Source organism: Lactuca saligna, chromosome 8, assembly GCF_052625555.1.
Source record: "Lactuca saligna cultivar CGN05327 chromosome 8, ASM5262555v1, whole genome shotgun sequence".
Lineage (NCBI taxonomy): Eukaryota > Viridiplantae > Streptophyta > Magnoliopsida > Asterales > Asteraceae > Lactuca > Lactuca saligna.
Window position 1 is genome coordinate 161,706,332 of NC_136424.1, and position 20,236 is coordinate 161,726,567.

At 31.7% G+C, this 20,236-nt stretch overlaps 3 protein-coding genes and 2 pseudogenes across 3 annotated transcripts; all 5 read left to right on the plus strand.

Annotated features, from left to right (window-relative positions):
* Window positions 1–261: 261 nt before the first annotated feature.
* Window positions 262–1,466, plus strand: LOC145009288 (senescence-specific cysteine protease SAG39-like). Its single transcript, XM_078967991.1, has 2 exons — window positions 262–724; window positions 841–1,466. Exons 1-2 carry the CDS (start codon window positions 292–294, stop codon window positions 1,431–1,433), a joined length of 1,026 nt encoding a protein of 341 aa, XP_078824117.1. The 5' UTR covers window positions 262–291; the 3' UTR covers window positions 1,434–1,466.
* Window positions 1,467–3,876: 2,410 nt separating this feature from the next.
* On the plus strand, window positions 3,877–5,020 carry LOC145011469 (senescence-specific cysteine protease SAG39-like; annotated as a pseudogene).
* Window positions 5,021–7,742: 2,722 nt separating this feature from the next.
* LOC145011015 (senescence-specific cysteine protease SAG39-like) lies at window positions 7,743–8,887 on the plus strand. The gene is made up of 2 exons (XM_078969624.1): window positions 7,743–8,175; window positions 8,292–8,887. Exons 1-2 carry the CDS (start codon window positions 7,743–7,745, stop codon window positions 8,882–8,884), a joined length of 1,026 nt encoding a protein of 341 aa, XP_078825750.1. The 3' UTR covers window positions 8,885–8,887.
* Window positions 8,888–12,485: 3,598 nt separating this feature from the next.
* On the plus strand, window positions 12,486–13,628 carry LOC145010928 (senescence-specific cysteine protease SAG39-like; annotated as a pseudogene).
* Window positions 13,629–18,492: 4,864 nt separating this feature from the next.
* Window positions 18,493–19,644, plus strand: LOC145010761 (senescence-specific cysteine protease SAG39-like). The gene is made up of 2 exons (XM_078969289.1): window positions 18,493–18,925; window positions 19,042–19,644. The coding sequence occupies exons 1-2, from the start codon at window positions 18,493–18,495 to the stop codon at window positions 19,632–19,634; spliced, it is 1,026 nt and encodes a 341-aa protein (XP_078825415.1). The 3' UTR covers window positions 19,635–19,644.
* Window positions 19,645–20,236: the final 592 nt, after the last annotated feature.

Consider the following 20,236-nt stretch of genomic DNA (forward strand, 5'->3'; position numbering starts at 1 on the left):
AATTAGTGGCATCAATCATAAATCTAAACAACGTAACATGTATGTTTTCCTCATATTAATAAATATATATCAATTGAACATCATATCTTCCACGAACAGTGATATATATATATATATATATATATATATATATATATATATATATATATATATATATATATATATATATATATATATATAGTTTCCCAAACAATGATGAAACCACGTGTTTCTATATAAAGTAGACTTGCGGGCAAAGAAATTATTCCAAATCATCATTCACATCCATTTTCTCTTGTATCTACCAAAATTATGAAATCAACAAACCGGACAACCCAGACTTTTTTGGTATTAATCTTTTTCTACGCTACTTTGCTTTCACACACCACATCTAGGTTGCTCCTTGAAGCTTCAAGCTATGAGAGCCACGAACAATGGATGGCTCATTATGGACGTGTGTACAAGGATGCTGGTGAGAAAGAACAACGTTCAAAGATTTTTCAAGAGAATGTTCGTTACATAGAGTCATCCAACAGTGTCATGAACAAAGCTTACAAACTAGCAGTTAATGAGTTTGCAGACCTCACAAACGAAGAGTTCACGAGCACAAGGAACCGATTCAAGGCACATGAATGTTCCCCATCGACCACTGCTTTCAGGTATGAAAATGTGACAGCAGTTCCATCGTCAATGGACTGGAGAAAGAAAGGCGCAGTAACACCTGTTAAAGACCAAGGTCAATGTGGTAAGCAAAAACTACTACGGAAATTTCAAACTTGAGACGTAGTCTAATTACTAATTAAGTTATGTTTTCTTACAAGACCATATTTAAACTCGATATCACATCATATATGTTTGTAGGGTGTTGCTGGGCGTTTTCAGCTGTGGCGGCTATGGAAGGAATAACCCAACTGAAAACAGGTAAATTAGTCTCTCTATCCGAACAAGAGCTCGTGGACTGTGACACCAGTGGACAGGATCAGGGATGTGAGGGCGGTCTTATGGATGACGCCTTTGATTTCATCTTAAACAATAAAGGTCTTACTACAGAGAGCAACTACCCGTACAAAGGAGTCGATGGCACCTGCAACAGCAACGAGGAATCTAACCATGCTGCAGCCATTACGGGTCATGAAGATGTTCCTGCTAATAGTGAAAGTGCACTCTTGAAAGCTGTAGCTAGTCAGCCTATTTCTGTGGCCATTGATGCTAGTGGGTCCGACTTCCAATTCTACTCTAGCGGGGTGTTTACAGGAGAATGTGGTACTGAACTAGACCATGGTGTTACTACGGTTGGTTATGGAGCGAGTGCTGACGGAACTAAATATTGGCTGGTGAAGAACTCTTGGGGAACAAGTTGGGGTCAAGAGGGGTACATAATGATGCAAAGAGATGTTGATGCGCAAGAAGGCCTTTGTGGCATTGCCATGATGGCTTCCTACCCGACTGCATAATTGTGGAACATCATGGGTAATTATTGTAAATTAAGTGTGTTTACGGTTATGTTATTACAAGGAAACATGTATATTAAAAAATATATCTCAGAAATTAAATATTTGTAAAGATGCAATTATATATATATATATATATATATATATATATATATATATATATATATATATATATTATGCATCAGTATTATTACTAGCCTAAATGTCATTTCGAATATGCATATACTTCTTGGAGTATAGGAAATGCCGAACGAAACAATCACTCAAGAAAAACATGTTGAAATGTGTGAATTCTTTTTTGATCAAACGAAGGTTCGAATGAACAATAAATACTTTTGACCAAATAACAAAGTTTACCATTAGTTGGTAAAAGATTCAAGTGCAAAATTCTAAATAATCCAAAGTCTATAAATGATTTGATAATACTGAATAACACCCACAATGAAGGAAATCACAAATCGGGGAATGAGAATCTGCGGGCCGTATAAATGTGATACCGGATTCAAATACAAGTCGTGTCGATCAAAACACTAACTTTCCTTGAGAACCACTTGAAACATTTATTTTGATGCTAAGCTGAATATGGAAGTAGTGGTGAAGTGGCTTTGAGAGGTATGCAATTTATTGGTCGGATGTAAGTAGCTATGAATATAAAACTAAAAATGACAAAGTTATAGTCTAAAATTATGTACAAACTCTAAACTAGAATTTTGGAAAAAAACGCATATCAATCGGAGTTGAAACGGATAAAATATGCATCTTTTAAACGATTCACAAAAACCGGTTACGACCGTAAAAGTGGTTCCAGTTTTTAGACCCGGTTTACCCGGACCCAATGGACCCAAACCCGAAATACTGAAACCCAGATAAAGAAAATTGAGGGATTCGAACCCACCAACTCATAAAGCAATAAACAAACAACTCAGCTGCATCACCTTTTGGGTTTTATAACTCGAAAAGTTGATATATATTGTTTATTATTGAACCAATTTATAATAAAGTAATAATAGTTAAAATAATAATAATAATAATAATAATAATTATAATAATAATAATAATAATAATAATAATAATAAGTATTATTATTATTATTATTATTATTATTATTATTATTATTATTATTATTATTTTATTTTTTGTAAGTGTATATATACATTTTAAACTACGTTTTTAAAATTGTATTTTAACCTTTAATAACATATTTTTTAAATTTATAAGTATATTTAAACCTTTAAAATCAAATTTTAAAATGTATTTATTTAATTTAAAAAAATAAAATAATAACAATAATATTAATTATAATACTAATTACAATAATAATAATAATAATAATAATAATAATAATAATAATAATAATAGTAATAATAATAATTACTATTTTTGCGAGATACAAAAAATACGTAATTGAAAATGTATACACAATATATATACAGTTACTGTATTTTAAATTGTTTCAGTAATATACATTATATACTATTATATACTATGTTTTAGAGATATGAAACATAAAAAGCATGACACGCCACCGAGTCCTTCCAACTCATCGTCCATGTGGCAATAAAAGTTACCTGTAAAAAGGGCAAAACCATTTTTTTTTTTACAACTTTACGGTATAAATGAACAAAATTTCTGTCGAAAGATAAAACTGTAAATTCCTGAAAAACTTATGGGTTTTATGGCATAATCCCTCTTGAAATATTAATTTTCTTGATCGTTTTAAGGATACTGCAAGTCTGGTTGAGGGATCAAGATATATTACATTTAACAAGCTTCTTGTAATTGCAAATTATGTTGTGATGAGATTGATATTTTGTACAACAAATCAAATTCCTTTACTGCCTTGTATATTTCAAATGCATTGAATGTGTCGGTAAAGTTAACATAAACCAAGATGGAGATAAATAGAATAAAGGCATGCATATCTGCATTTTGAACATCTAAAAGCAAGTAATAAAGAAATGTTAGAAATAAAAAAATTTGTTATACGTATCAGACCTTTAAAGAATTTCTTTCATAAATGACACAACTACACTCCAAAATAATGGCCAAACTATGTTCTGTAAGCTTTTATACAACCTACCTATGCCTATGTTAAGAAAACAAATTAGTACACAACAATTTTAGTCAACATGAGTATAGTCCAAAGGAAAAATCCAAGTAAATTAGTGGGCATCAATCATAAATCTAAGCAACGTAACATGTATGTTTTCCTCATATTAATTAATATATATCAATTGGACATCATATCTTCCACGAACGGTGATATATATATATATATATATATATATATATATATATATATATATATATATATATATATATATATATATATATAGTTTCCCAAACGATGATGAAACAACGTGTTTCTATATAAAGTAGACCTGTGGGCAAAGAAATTATTCCAAATCATCATTCACATCCATTTTCACTTGTATCTACCAAGATTATGACATCAACAAACCGGACAACCCAGACTTTTTTGGTATTAATCTTTTTCTACGCTACTTTGCTTTCACACACTACATCTAGGTTGCTCCCTGAAGCTCCAAGCTATGAGAGCCACGAACAATGGATGGCTCATTATGGACGCGTGTACAAGGATGCTAATGAGAAATAACAACGTTCAAAGATTTTTCAAGAGAATGTTCGTTAAATAGAGTCATCCAACAATGTCATGAACAAAGCTTACAAACTAGCAGTTAATGAGTTTGCAGACCTTACAAACGAAGAGTTCACGAGCACAAGGAACCGATTCAAGGCACATGAATGTTCCCCATCGACCTCTTCTTTCAGGTATGAAAATGTGACAGCAGTTCCATCGTCAATGGACGGGAGAAAGAAAGGCGCAGTAACACCTGTTAAAGACCAAGGTCAATGTGGTAAGCAAAAACTACTACGAAAATTTCAAACTTGAGACGTAGTCTAATTACTAATTAAGTTATGTTTTCATACAAGACCATATTTAAACTCGATATCACATCATATATGTTTGTAGGGTGTTGCTGGGCGTTTTCAGCTGTGGCGGCTATGGAAGGAATAACCCAACTGAAAACACGTAAATTGGTCTCTCTATCCGAACAAGAGCTCGTGGACTGTGACACCAGTGGACAGGATCAGGGATGTGAGGGCAGTCTTATGGACGAGGCCTTTGATTTCATCTTAAACAATAAAGGTCTTACTAAAGAGAGCAACTACCCGTACAAAGGAGTCGATGGCACCTGCAACAGCAACGAGGAATCTAACCGTGCTGCAGCCATTACGGGTCATGAAGATGTTCCTGCTAATAGTGAAAGTGCACTATTGAAAGTTGTAGCTAGTCAACCTATTTCTGTGGCCATTGATGCTAGTGGGTCCGACTTCCAATTCTACTCTAGCGGGGTGTTACAGGAGAATGTGGTACTGAACTAGACCATGGTGTTACTGCGGTTGGTTATGGAGCGAGTGCTGACGGAACTAAATATTGGCTGGTGAAGAACTCTTGGGGAACAAGTTGGGGTCAAGAGGGGTACATAATGATGCAAAGAGATGTTGATGCGCAAGAAGGCCTTTGTGGCATTGCCATGATGGCTTCCTACCCGACTGCATAATTGTGGAACATCATGGGTAATTATTCTAAATTCAGTGTATTTACGGTTATGTTATTACAAGGAAACATGTAAATTACAAAATATATCTCATAAATTAAATATTTGTAAAGATGCAATTATATATATATATATATATATATATATATATATATAATGCATCAGAAATATTACAAGCCTAAATGTCATTTCGAATATGCATATACTTCTCCGAGTATAGGAAATGTCGAACGAAACAATCACTCAAGAAAAACATGTTGAAATGTGTGAATTGTTTTTTGATCAAACGAAGGTTCGAATGAACAATAAATACTTTTGACCAAATAACAAAGTTTACCATTAGTTGGTAGCAGATTCAAGTGCAAAATTCCAAATAATCCAAAGTCTCTAAATGATTTGATAATACTGAATAACACCCACAATGAAGGAAATCACAAATCGGGGAATGAGAATCTGCGGGCCGTATAAATGTGATACCGGAATCAAATACAATTCATGTCGATCAAAGCACTAACTTTCCTTAAGAACCACTTGAAAAAAAAAAATTATGCTAAGCTGAATATGGAAGTAGTGGTGAAGTGGGTTCGAGAGGTATGCAATTTATTGGCCGGATGTAAGTAGCTATGAAAGCACAGATGTTATTTTTAAGAAAACTACTAACATTCATGAACTTATAATAAAAAGAAAAGAAATTCCATGTATTTATGTTATGTGTATTTATAATCTATGTTTTGGCCCATGTTGGCAAATGAGCGTGGAAAAGGAGAGTTCGCACAAGGTCATTGTTGGTGCACACTATGCGTTTTGATTCTTATTTTTGGGAAGGTTTTGTCAAATGATTATTGGCTTTTCACGTCATGACAACTGACTTCAGTGGAAAATTCAGACATCGGGCATCACTCATTGATTGTGAAAAGTGGCCGTGAAGAAGCATTCATGCATTAGGGCCAAATGAAAATTTCAAAATAGGGATTATGCCATCAAAACCCTTAAGTTTTTCAGGAATTTACGGTTTTACGATTTGACAGAGTTGTTGTTCGTTATATACTTGGAATAAACCGCATATCAATCGGAGTTGAAACGAATAAAATATGAATCTTTTAAACGATTCACAAAAACCGGTTACGACCGTAAACGTGGTTCCGGTATTTAGACCCGGTTTACCCGGACCCGATGGACCCAAACCCGTAATACTGAAACCCAGATAAAGCAAATTGAGGGATTCGAACCCATCACCTCCAACTCATAAAGCAATAAACAAACAACTCAGCTGCATCTCCTTTTGGGTTTTATAACTCGAAAACTTGATATATATTGTTTATTATTGAAACAATTTATAATAAAGTAATAATAATAATAATAATAATAATAATAATAATAATAATAATAATAATAATAATAATTATTATTATTATTATTATTATTATTATAATTATTATTATTTTATTTTTTGTAAGTGTATATATACATTTTAAATTACGTTTTTAAAATTGTATTTTAACCTTTAATAACATATTTTTTAAATTGATAAATATATTTATACCTTTAAAATCAAATTTTAAAATGTATTTATTTATTTAAAAAAAATAAAATAATAACAATAATATTAATTATAATACTAATGACACTAATAATAATAATAATAATAATAATAATAATAATAATAATAATAATAATAATAATAATAATAATATTTACTATTTTTGCGAGATACAAAAAATACGTAATTTAAAAGGTATACACAATATATATACAGTTATTGTATTTTAAATTGTTTCAGTAATATACATTATATACTATGTTTTCGAGATATGAAACATAAAAAGCGTGACACGCCACCGAGTCCTTCCAACACATCGTCCATGTTGCAATAAAAGTTACCTGTAAAAAGGGCAAAACCAATTTTTTATTACATCATTACGGTATAAATGAACAAAAATTCCGTCAAAAGGTAAAACTGTAAATTTCTGAAAAACTTATGGGTTTTATGGCATAATCCCTCTTGAAATATTGTTTTTCTTGATCGTTTTGGGGATACTGCAAGTCTGGTTGAGGGATCAAGATATATTACATATAACAAGCTTCTTGTAATTGCAATGTATGTTGTGATGAGATTGATATTTTGTACAACCAATCAAATTCCTTTACTGTCTCGTATTCTTCAAATGCATTCAATGTGTCGGTAAAGTTAACGTAAACCAAGATGGAGATAAATAGAATAAAGGCATGCATATCTGCGTTTTGAACATCTAAAAGCGAGTAATAAAAAAAATGTTAGAAATAAAAAAATCTGTTTTACGTATCAGACCTTTCAAGAATTTCTTTCATAAATGACACAACTACACTCCCAAATAATGGCCAAACTATGTTCTGTAAGCTTTTATATAACCTACCTATGCCTATGTTAAGAAAACAAATTAGTACAAAACAATTTTAGTCAACATGACTATAGTCCAAAGGAAAAATCCAAGTAAATTAGTGGCATCAATCATAAATCTAAATATCGTAACATGTATGTTTTCCTCATATTAATTAATATATATCAATTGAACATCATATCTTCCTCGAACGGTGATATATATATATATATATATATATATATATATATATATATATAGTTTCCCAAACAATGATGAAACAACGTGTTTCTATATAAAGTAGACCTGTGGGTAAAGAAATTATTCCAAATCATCATTCACATCCATTTTCTCTTGTATCTACCAAAATTATGACATCAACAAACCGGACAACCCAGACTTTTTTGGTATTAATCTTTTTCTACGCTACCTTGCTTTCAAACACTACATCTAGGTTGCTCCCTGAAGCTCCAAGCTATGAGAGCCACGAACAATGGATGGCTCATTATGGACGCGTGTACAAGGATGCTGATGAGAAAGAACAACGTTCAAAGATTTTTCAAGAGAATGTTCGTTACATAAAGTCATCCAACAGTGTCATGAACAAAGCTTACAAACTAACAGTTAATGAGTTTGCGGACCTCACAAACGAAGAGTTCACGAGCACAAGGAACCGATTCAAGGCACATGAATGTTCCCCATCGACCACTGCTTTCAGGTATGAAAATGTGACAGCAGTTCCATCATCAATGGACTGGAGAAAGAAAGGCGCAGTAACACCTGTTAAAGACCAAGGCCAATGTGGTAAGCAAAAACTACTACGGAAATTTCAAACTTGAGACGTAGTCTAATTACTAATTAAGTTATGTTTTCTTACAAGACCATATTTAAACTCGATATCACATCATATATGTTTGTAGGGTGTTGCTGGGCGTTTTCAGCTGTGGCGGCTATGGAAGGAATAACCCAACTGAAAACACGTAAATTGGTCTCTCTATCCGAACAAGAGCTCGTGGACTGTGACACCGGTGGACAGGATCAGGGATGTGAGGGCGGTCTTATGGACGACGCCTTTGATTTCATCTTAAACAATAAAGGTCTTACTACAGAGAGCAACTACCCGTACAAAGGAGTCGATGGCACCTGCAACAACAACGAGGAATCTAACCATGCTGCAGCCATTACGGGTCATGAAGATGTTCCTGCTAATAGTGAAAGTGCACTATTGAAAGCTGTAGCTAGTCAGCCTATTTCTGTGGCCATTGATGCTAGTGGGTCTGACTTCCAATTCTACTCTAGCGGGGTGTTTACAGGAGAATGTGGTACTGAACTAGACCATGGTGTTACTGCAGTTGGTTATGGAGCGAGTGCTGATGGAACTAAATATTGGCTGGTGAAGAACTCTTGGGGAACAAGTTGGGGTCAAGAGGGGTACATAATGATGCAAAGAGATGTTGATGCGCAAGAAGGCCTTTGTGGCATTGCCATGATGGCTTCCTACCCGACTGCATAATTGTGGAACATCATGGGTAATTATTCTAAATTCAGTGTATTTACGGTTATGTTATTACAAGGAAACATGTAAATTACAAAATATATCTCATAAATTAAATATTTGTAAAGATGCAATTATATATATATATATATATATATATATATATATATATAATGCATCAGAAATATTACAAGCCTAAATGTCATTTCGAATATGCATATACTTCTCCGAGTATAGGAAATGTCGAACGAAACAATCACTCAAGAAAAACATGTTGAAATGTGTGAATTGTTTTTTGATCAAACGAAGGTTCGAATGAACAATAAATACTTTTGACCAAATAACAAAGTTTACCATTAGTTGGTAGCAGATTCAAGTGCAAAATTCCAAATAATCCAAAGTCTCTAAATGATTTTATAATACTGAATAACACCCACAATGAAGGAAATCACAAATCGGGGAATGAGAATCTGCGGGCCGTATAAATGTGATACCGGAATCAAATACAATTCATGTCGATCAAAGCACTAACTTTCCTTAAGAACCACATGAAACATTTTTTTTGATGCTAAGCTGAATATGGAAGTAGTGGTGAAGTGGCTTTGAGAGGTATGCAATTTATTGGCCGGATGTAAGTAGCTATGAAACCACAGATGTTATTTTTAAGAAAACTATTAACATGTATGAATTTATAATAAAAAGAAAAGAAATTTCGTGTATTTATGTTATGTGTATTTATAATCTATGTTTTGGCCCATGTTGGCAAATGAGCTTGGAAAAGGAGAGTTCGCACAAGGTCATTGTTGGTGCACACTATGCGTTTTGATTCTTATTTTTGGGAAGGTTTTGTCAAATGATTATTGGTTTTTCACGTCGTGACAACTGACTTCAGTTGAAAATTCAAACATCGGGCATCACTCATTGATTGTGAAAAGTGGCCGTGAAGAAGCATTCATGCATTAGGGCCAAATGAAAATTTCAAAATAGGGATTATGTCATCAAAACCCTTAAGTTTTTCAGGTATTTGCGGTTTTACCATTTGACAGAGTTGTTGTTCGTTATATACCGGAAACTTGTAAAAAAAATTGTTTTTTCTCTTTTTATAGGTTAAACCGGTAGCGTGTATAGCTGGAAATAGAGATGAAAGTGGGTCCAAACTGGACTGGATGGACCTAGACCCGGAAAACCAAGAACCGGTTAATGAGACTTTTTAGAACCGTAAACCGGACCTGTATATAGGACCCGGTTCCGGTTCGGTTTCGGGTACGGTACCGGGTAAAGTGGGTCTAGAATCGGAAAACCGGAAAACATAAATGTGGGTAGGCTCGAACCGGATAAAGTGGGTTTAGAACCAGAAAAACCAGAATTTTTTACTAATTGTTTACTACTTAGTGGTTTTAACATTGAAAATCATCATATTGATATCCCGATTTTGTGGGACTGTAACTCATTGAATATAAAACCAAAATTAACAAAATTATAGTTTAAAATCATTTACAAACTATAAACTATAGTATGGTAAAAAAACAGCATGTCAATCTGACTTTAAACGAATGAGATATGCATGTGTTAACATTTTTACATAATACAAAGTACATAAACATATAGCTAATTTTCAGTTTTGATATCCCGACTTCGGGGGACTGCAAATCATTGAATATTAAACAAAAAATGACAAAATTATAGTTTTAACTGATGCAAAAACGCTAAACTCTAAGTTGGAAAAAAACCACATGTCAATTCGATTTCAAAAGAATAAGACATGCATGTTCTAAAACTTTCAGATAATACAAAAAAACTGAAAAACTAAAAACGTTCAGCTTTGATATCTCGATTTTGGGGGACTGTAAGCCGATGAATATAAAACTAAAAATGACAAATTTATAGTCTAAAATTATGTACAAACTCTAAACTAGAATTTGGAATAAACCGCATATCAATCGGAGTTGAAACAAATAAAATATGCATCTTTTAAACGATTCACAAAAACCGGTTACGACCGTAAAAGTGGTTCCGGTTTTTAGACCCGGTTTACCCGGACCCGATGGACCCAAACCCAGAATACTGAAACCCAGATAAAGCAAATTGAGGGATTTGAACCCACCACCTCCAACTCATAAAGCAATAAACAAACAACTCAGCTGCATCTCCTTTTGGGTTTTATAACTCGAAAAATTGATATATATTGATTATTATTGAAAAAATTTATAATAAAGTAATAATAGTTTTAATAATAGTAATAATAATAATAATAATAATAATAATAATAATAATAATAATAATATTAAGTATTATTATTATTATTATTATTATTATTATTATTATTATTATTATTATTATTATTATATTTTGTAAGTGTATATATACATTTAAAATTATATTTTAACCTTTAATAACATATTTTTTAAATATATAAATATATTTATACCTTTAAAATCAAATCTTAAAATGTATTTATTTATTTTTAAAAAATAAAATATTAACAATATTAATAATAATAATAATAATAATAATAATAATAATAATAATAATAATAATAATAATAATAACAATAATTACTATTTTTGCGAGATACAAAAAATACGTAATTTAAAATGTATACACAACATATATACAGTTATTGAATTTTAAATTGTTTCAGTAATATACATTATATACTATGTTTTCGAGATATGAAACATAAAAAGCGTGACACGCCGCTGAGTCCTTCCAACACATCGTCCATCTGGCAATAAAAGTTACCTGTAAAAAGGGGAAAACCAATTTTTTTTTTTTTACAACTTTATGGTATAAACGAACAAAAATTCTGTCGAATGGTAAAACTGTAAATTTCTGAAAAACTTATGGGTTTTATGGCATAATCCCTCTTGAAATATTATTTTTCTTGATCGTTTTGGGGATACTGCATGTCTGGTTAAGGGATCAAGATCTCTTGCATATAACAAGCTTCTTGTAATTGCAATGTATGTTGTGATGAGATTGATATTTTGTACAACCAATCAAATTACTTTACTGCCTTGTATTCTTCAAATGCATTGAATGTGTCGGTAAAGTTAACATAAACCAAGATGGAGATAAATAAAATAAAGGCATGCATATCAGCGTTTTGAACATCTAAAAGCGAGTAATAAAAAAAATGTTAGAAATAAAAAAATTTGTTTTACGTATCAGACCTTTAAAGAATTTCTTTCATAAATGACACAACTACACTCCAAAATAATGGCCAAACTATGTTCTGTAAGCTTTTATATAACCTACCTATGCCTATGTTAAGAAAACAAATTAGTACACAACAATTTTAGTCAACATGAGTATAGTCCAAAGGAAAAATCCAAGTAAATTAGTGGCATCAATCATAAATCTAAACAACGTAACATTTATGTTTTCCTCATATTAATTAATATATATCAATTGAACGTCATATCTTCCACGAACGGTCATATATATATATATATATATATATATATATATATATATATATATATATATATATATATATATATATATTGTTTCCCAAACAATGATGAAACCATGTGTTTCTATATAAAGTAGACCTGTAGGCAAAGATATTATTCCAAATCATCATTCACATCCATTTTCTCTTGTATCTACCAAAATTATGACATCAACAAACCGAACAACCCAAACTTTTTTGGTATTAATCTTTTTCTACGCTACTTTGCTTTCACACACTACATCTAGGTTACTCCCTGAAGCTCCAAGCTATGAGAGCCACGAACAATGGATGGCTCATTATGGACGCGTGTACAAGGATGTTGATGAGAAAGAAGAACGTTCAAAGATTTTTCAAGAGAATGTTCATTACATAGAGTCATCTAACAGTGTCATGAACAAAGCTTACAAACTAGCACTTAATGAGTTTGCAGACCTCACAAACGAAGAGTTCACGAGCACAAGGAACCGATTTGAAGGCACATGAATGTTCCCCATCGACATCTGCTTTCAGGTATGAAAATGTGACAGCAGTTCCATCATCAATGGACTGGAGAAAGAAAGGCGCAGTAACACCTGTTAAAGACCAAGGCCAATGTGGTAAGCTAAAATTACTACGGAAATTTCAAACATGAGACGTAGTCTAATCACTAATTAAGTTATGTTCTCTTACAAGACCATATTTAAACTCGATATCACATCATATATGTTTGTAGGGTGTTGCCAGGCGTTTTCAGCTGTGGCGGCTATGGAAGGAATAACACAACTAAAAACAGGTAAATTGGTCTCTCTATCCGAACAAGAGCTCGTGGACTGTGACACCGGTGGACAGGATCAGGGATGTGAGGGAGGTCTTATGGACGATGCCTTTGATTTCATCTTAAACAATAAAGGTCTTACTACAGAGAGCAACTACCCGTACAAAGGAGTCGATGGCACATGCAACAGCAACGAGGAATCTAACCATGTTGCAGCCATTACGGGTCATGAAGATGTTCCTGCTAATAGTGAAAGTGCACTATTGAAAGCTGTAGCTAGTCAGCCTATTTCTGTGGCCATTGATGCTAGTGGGTCTGACTTCCAATTCTACTCTAGCGGGGTGTTTACAGGAGAATGTGGTACTGAACTAGACCATGGTGTTACTGTGGTTGGTTATGGAGCGAGTGCTGACGGAACTAAATATTGGCTGGTGAAGAACTCTTGGGGAACAAGTTGGGGTCAAGAGGGGTACATAATGATGCAAAGAGATGTTGATGCGCAAGAAGGACTTTGTGGCATTGCCATGATGGCTTCCTACCCGACTGCATAATTGTGGAACATCAAGGGTAATTATTGTAAATTAAGTGTATTTACGGTTATGTTATTAAAAGGAAACATGTAAATTACAAAATATATCTCAGAAATTAAATATTTGTAAAGATGCAATTATATATATATATATATATATATATATATATATATATATATATATATATATATAATGCATCAGAAATATTACAAGCCTAAATGTCATTTCGAATATGCATATACTTCTCCGAGTATAGGAAATGTCGAACGAAACAATCACTCAAGAAAATGTTGAAATGTGTGAATTGTTTTTTGATCAAACGAAGGTTCGAATGAACAATAAATACTTTTGACCAAATAACAAAGTTTACCATTAGTTGGTAGCAGATTCAAGTGCAAAATTCCAAATAATCCAAAGTCTCTAAATGATTTGATAATACTAAATAACACCCACAATGAAGGAAATCACAAATCGGGGAATGAGAATCTGTGGGCCGTATAAATGTGATACCGGATTCAAATACAAGTCATGTCGATCAAAACATTGACTTTCCTTGAGAACCGGTTGAAACATTTTTTTTGATGCTAAGCTGAATATGGAAGTAGTGGTTAAGTGGCTTTGAGAGGTATGCAATTTATTAGCCGGATGTAAGTACCTATGAAACCACAAATGTTATTTTTAAGAAAACTATTAACATTTATGAACTTATAATAAAAAGAAAAGAAATTCCATGTATTTATGTTATGTGTATTTATAATCTATGTGTTGGCCCATGTTGGCAAATGAGCTTGGAAAAGGAGAGTTCGCACAAGGTCATTGTTGGTGCACACTATGCGTTTTGATTCTTATTTTTGGGAAGCTTTTGTCAAATGATTATTGGATTTTCACGTCATGACAACTTACTTCAGTGGAAAATTCAGACATCGGGCATCACTCATTGATTGTGAAAAGTGGCCGTGAAGAAGCATTCATGCATTTGGGCCAAATGAAAATTTCAAAATAGGGATTATGCCATCAAAACCCTTAAGTTTTTCAGGAATTTGCGGTTTTATGATTTGACAAAGTTGTTGTTCGTTATATACCAGAAACTTGTAAAAAAAATTGTTTTTTCTCTTTTTATAGGTTAAACCGGTAACGTGTATAGCTGGAAATAGAGATGAAAGTGGGTCCAAACTGGACTGGATGGACCTAGACCCGGAAAACCAAGAACCGGTTAATGAGACTTTTTAGAACCGTAAACCGGACCTGTATATAGGACCCGGTTCCGGTTCGGTTTCGGGTACGATACCGGGTAAAGTGGGTCTAGAATCGGAAAACATAAAAGTGGGTAGGCTCGAACCGGATAAAGTGGGTTTAGAACCAGAAAAACCAGAATTTTTTACTAATTGTTTACTACTTAGTGGTTTTAACATTGAAAATCATCATATTGATATCCCGATTTTGTGGGACTGTAACTCATTGAATATAAAACCAAAATTGACAAAATTAGAGTCTAAAATCATGTACAAACTATAAACTACAGTATGGAAAAAAAACAGCATGTCAATCTAACTTTAAACGAATGAGATATGCATGTGTTAACATTTTCACATAATACAAAGTACATAAACATATAGCTAATTTTCAGTTTTGAGATCCCGAATTCGGGGGACTGCAAATCATTGAACATTAAACAAAAAAATGAGAAAATTATAGTTTAAACTCATGCAAAAACGCTAAACTATAAGTTGGAAAAAACCACATGTCAATTCGGTTTCAATAGAATAAGACATGCATGTTTTAAAACTTTCAGATAAACAAAAAAACTGAAAAACTAAAAACGTTCAGTTTTGATATCTCAACTTTGGGGGACTGTAAGCCAATGAATAGAAAACTAAAAATGACAAATTTATAGTCTACAATTATGTACAAATTCTAAACTAGAATTTGGAATAAACCGCATATCAATCGGAGTTGAAACGAATAAAATATGAATCTTTTAAACGATTCACAAAAACCGGTTACGACCGTAAACGTGGTTCCGGTTTTTAGACCCGGTTTACCCGGACCCGATGGACCCAAACCCGTAATACTGAAACCCAGATAAAGGAAATTGAGGGATTCGAACCCACCACCTCCAACTCATAAAGCAATAAACAAACAACTCAGTTGCATCTCCTTTTGAGTTTTATAACTCGAAAACTTGATATATATTGTTTATTATTGAAACAATTTATAATAAAGTAATAATAATAATAACAATAATAATAATAATAATAATAATAATAATAATAAGTATTATTATTATTAATATTAATATTATTATTATTATTATTATTATTATTATTATTATTATTATTTTATTTTGGGATAATGTCATAAAAAACCTTAACTTTGGCAGAAAATGTCGGTTTTACCCTTCGGCAGATTTTTGGTTCATTTATACCGCAAACTTATAATTTTTTTATCGGTTTTCTCTTTGTAACCTGCAATAGCAGGTTTTTAGGTTATTATGAATTATTTTTTGCGAAAAAACCCTTAAGTTTACAAATATTTTGCAAAAAAACCCTTAAGATTATAAACATATAAAATATAAATATATATTCAAAATTTTATAAAACTAAATAGTTTTCTACTGAAACATATTTTTAGCTTTATGTATGGTAAATTTTATATTTGTTTGATATAAAGTTTTTATATTTAAGTTTTAAAAAAGTTACCTAGTTTTATCAAAATTTAAATATTTATTAATTAATATTTAAACTTTTCAAAGTAACTTTAAAAAACGTCTGTTAACTAATAATAATATGACATTAGTGACATTCAATTAATTTTTTTAAAAGAAAAATAAAAATATTTTATATGTTTAAAAGGTTTGAATTTCAGAAATAATAAACTATCATATTTTATATAAAAATAAATATATTTATATAATAAATTAGACAAATATATTTATATTTTATATGTTTAAAATGTTTATATTTTTTTTTTGATGTTTAACATGTTTATGATATTTTTATAAAAAAATATGATAATATTATTATGTATTTAAACATATAAAAAATACGATATGTTAGTATTTCTGAAATACAAACCTTTTAAATATATAAAATATTTTTATTTACCTTTTAAAAAAAATTAATTGAATGTACATGATACCATATTATTCATAATAACTATTTTAGCATAATTACTTATTAACTAACAAATGTTTATAATTTTGTTTTGAAAAGTTCAAGTATTAATTAAGAAATATATTCAAATTTTGTTAAAACTATGTAATTTTTTTAAAATTTAAATATAACAACTTTATATCAAACAAATATAAAATTTACCGTACATAAAGCTAAAAATATGTTTCAGTAGAAAACTATTTAGTTTTATAAAATTTTGAATATATATTTATTTTTATATGTTTATAATCTTAAGGGTTTTTTTGCAAAATATTTGTAAACTTAAGGGTTTTTTCGCAAAAAATAATTCATAATAACCTGGAAACCTGTTATTGCAGGTAACAAGGGCAAAACCGACAAAAAAAAATGACAAGTTTGCGGTATAAATGAACCAAAAATTTGCCGAAGGGTAAAAACGATATTTTCTGCCAAACTTAAGGTTTTTTTTATGATATTATCCCTTTTATTTTTTGTAAGTGTATATATACATTTTAAATTACGTTTTTAAAATTGTATTTTAACCATTAATAACATATTTTTTAAATTGATAAATATATTTATACCTTTAAAATCAAATTTTAAAATGTATTTATTTATTTTTAAAAAATAAAATAGTAACAATAATATTAATTATAATAATAATAATAATAATAATAATAATAATAATAATAATAATAATAATAATTACTATTTTTGCGAGATACAAAAAATACGTAATTTAAAATGTATACACAATATATATACAGTAATTGTATTTTAAATTGTTTCAGTAATATACATTATATACTATGTTTTCGAGATATGAAACATAAAAAGCGTGACACGCCACCGAGTCCTTCCAACACATCGTCCATGTGACAATAAAATTTACCTGTAAAAAGGGCAAAACCAATTCGTTATTACAACTTTACGGTATCAACGAACAAAAATTCCGTCGAAAGGTAAAACTGTAAATTTCTTAAAAACTTATGGGTTTTATGGCATAATCCCTCTTGAAATATTATTTTTCTTGATCGTTTTGGGGATACTGCAAGTCTGGTTGAGGGATCAAGATATATTACATATAACAAGCTTCTTGTAATTGCAATGTATGTTGTGATGACATTGATATTTTGTACAACCAATCAAATTCCTTTACTGCCTTGTATTCTTCAAATGCATTCAATGTGTCGGTAAAGTTAACATAAACCGAGATGGAGATAAATAGAATAAAGGCATGCATATCTGCATCTTGAACATCTAAAAGCGAGTAATAAAAAAATGTTAGAAATAAAAAAATCTGTTAGTCGTATCAGACCTTCAGAGAATTTCTTTCGTAAAGGACACAACTACACTCCAAAATAACGGCCAAACTATGTTCTGTAAGCTTTTATATAGCCTACCTATGCCTATGTTAAGAAAACAAATTAGTACACAACAATTTTAGTCAACATGAGTATAGTCCAAAGGAAAAATCCAAGTAAATTAGTGGCATCAATCATAAATCTAAACAACGTAACATGTATGTTTTCCTCATATTAATTAATATATATCAATTGAACATCATATCTTCCACGAACGGTGATATATATATATATATATATATATATATATATATATATATATATATATATATATATATAGTTTCCCAAACAATGATGAAACAATGTGTTTCTATATAAAGTAGACCTGTGGGCAAAGAAATTATTCCAAATCATCATTCACATCCATTTTCTCTTGTATCTACCAAAATTATGACATCAATAAACCGGACAACCCATACTTTTTTGGTATTAATCTTTTTCTACGCTACTTTGCTTTCACACACTACATCTAGATTGCTCCCTGAAGCTCCAAGCTATGAGGGCCACGAACAATGGATGGCTCATTATGGACGCGTGTACAAGGATGTTGATGAGAAAGAACAACGTTCAAAGATTTTTCAAGAGAATGTTCGTTACATAGAGTCATCCAACAGTGCCATGAACAAAGCTTACAAACTAGCAGTTAATGAGTTTGCAGACCTCACAAACGAAGAGTTCACGAGCACAAGGAACCGATTCAAGGCACATGAATGTTCCCCATCGACCTCTGCTTTCAGGTATGAAAATGTGACAGCAGTTCCATCATCAATGGACTGGAGAAAGAAAGGCGCAGTAACACCTGTTAAAGACCAAGGCCAATGTGGTAAGCTAAAACTACTACGAAAATTTCAAATTTGAGACGTAGTCTAATTACTAATTAAGTTATGTTTTCTTACAAGACCATATTTAAACTCTATATCATATCATATATGTTTGTAGGGTGTTGCTGGGCGTTTTCAGCTGTGGCGGCTATGGAAGGAATAACCCAACTGAAAACAGGTAAATTGGTCTCTCTATCCGAACAAGAGCTCGTGGACTGTGACACCGGTGGACAGGATCAGGGATGTGAGGGCGGTCTTATGGACGACGCCTTTGATTTCATCTTAAACAATAAAGGTCTTACTACAGAGAGCAACTACCCGTACAAAGGAGTCGATGGCACATGCAACAGCAACGAGGAATCTAAGCATGCTGCAGCCATTACGGGTCATGAAGATGTTCCTGCTAATAGTGAAAGTGCACTATTGAAAGCTGTAGCTAGTCAGCCTATTTCTGTGGCCATTGATGCTAGTGGGTCCGACTTCCAATTCTACTCTAGCGGGGTGTTTACAGGAGAATGTGGTACTGAACTAGACCATGGTGTTACTGCGGTTGGTTATGGAGCGAGTGCTGACGGAACTAAATATTGGCTGGTGAAGAACTCTTGGGGAACAAGTTGGGGTCAAGAGGGGTACATAATGATGCAAAGAGATGTTGATGCGCAAGAAGGCCTTTGTGGCATTGCCATGATGGCTTCCTACCCGACTGCATAATTGTGGAACATCAAGGGTACTTATTGTAAATTAAGTGTATTTACGGTTATGTTATTACAAGGAAACATGTAAATTACAAAATATATCTCAGAAATTAAATATTTGTAAAGATGCAATTATATATATATATATATATATATATATATATATATATATATATATATATATATATATATATAATGCATCAGAAATATTACAAGCCTAAATGTCATTTCGAATATGCATATACTTCTCCGAGTATAGGAAATGTCGAACGGAACAATCACTCAAGAAAAACATGTTGAGATGTGCGAATTGTCTTTTGATCAAAGGAAGGTTCAAATGAACAATAAATACTTTTGACCAAATAACAAAGTTTACCATTAGTTGTTAGCAGATTCAAGTGCAAAATTCCAAATAATCCAAAGTCTCTAAATGATTTGATAATACTAAATAACACCCACAATGAAGGAAATCACAAATCGGGGAATGAGAATCTGTGGGCCGTATAAATGTGATACCGGATTCAAATACAATTCATGTCGATCAAAACACTAACTTTCCTTGAGAACCACTTGAAACATTTTTTTTGATGCTAAGCTGAATATGGACGTAGTGGTGAA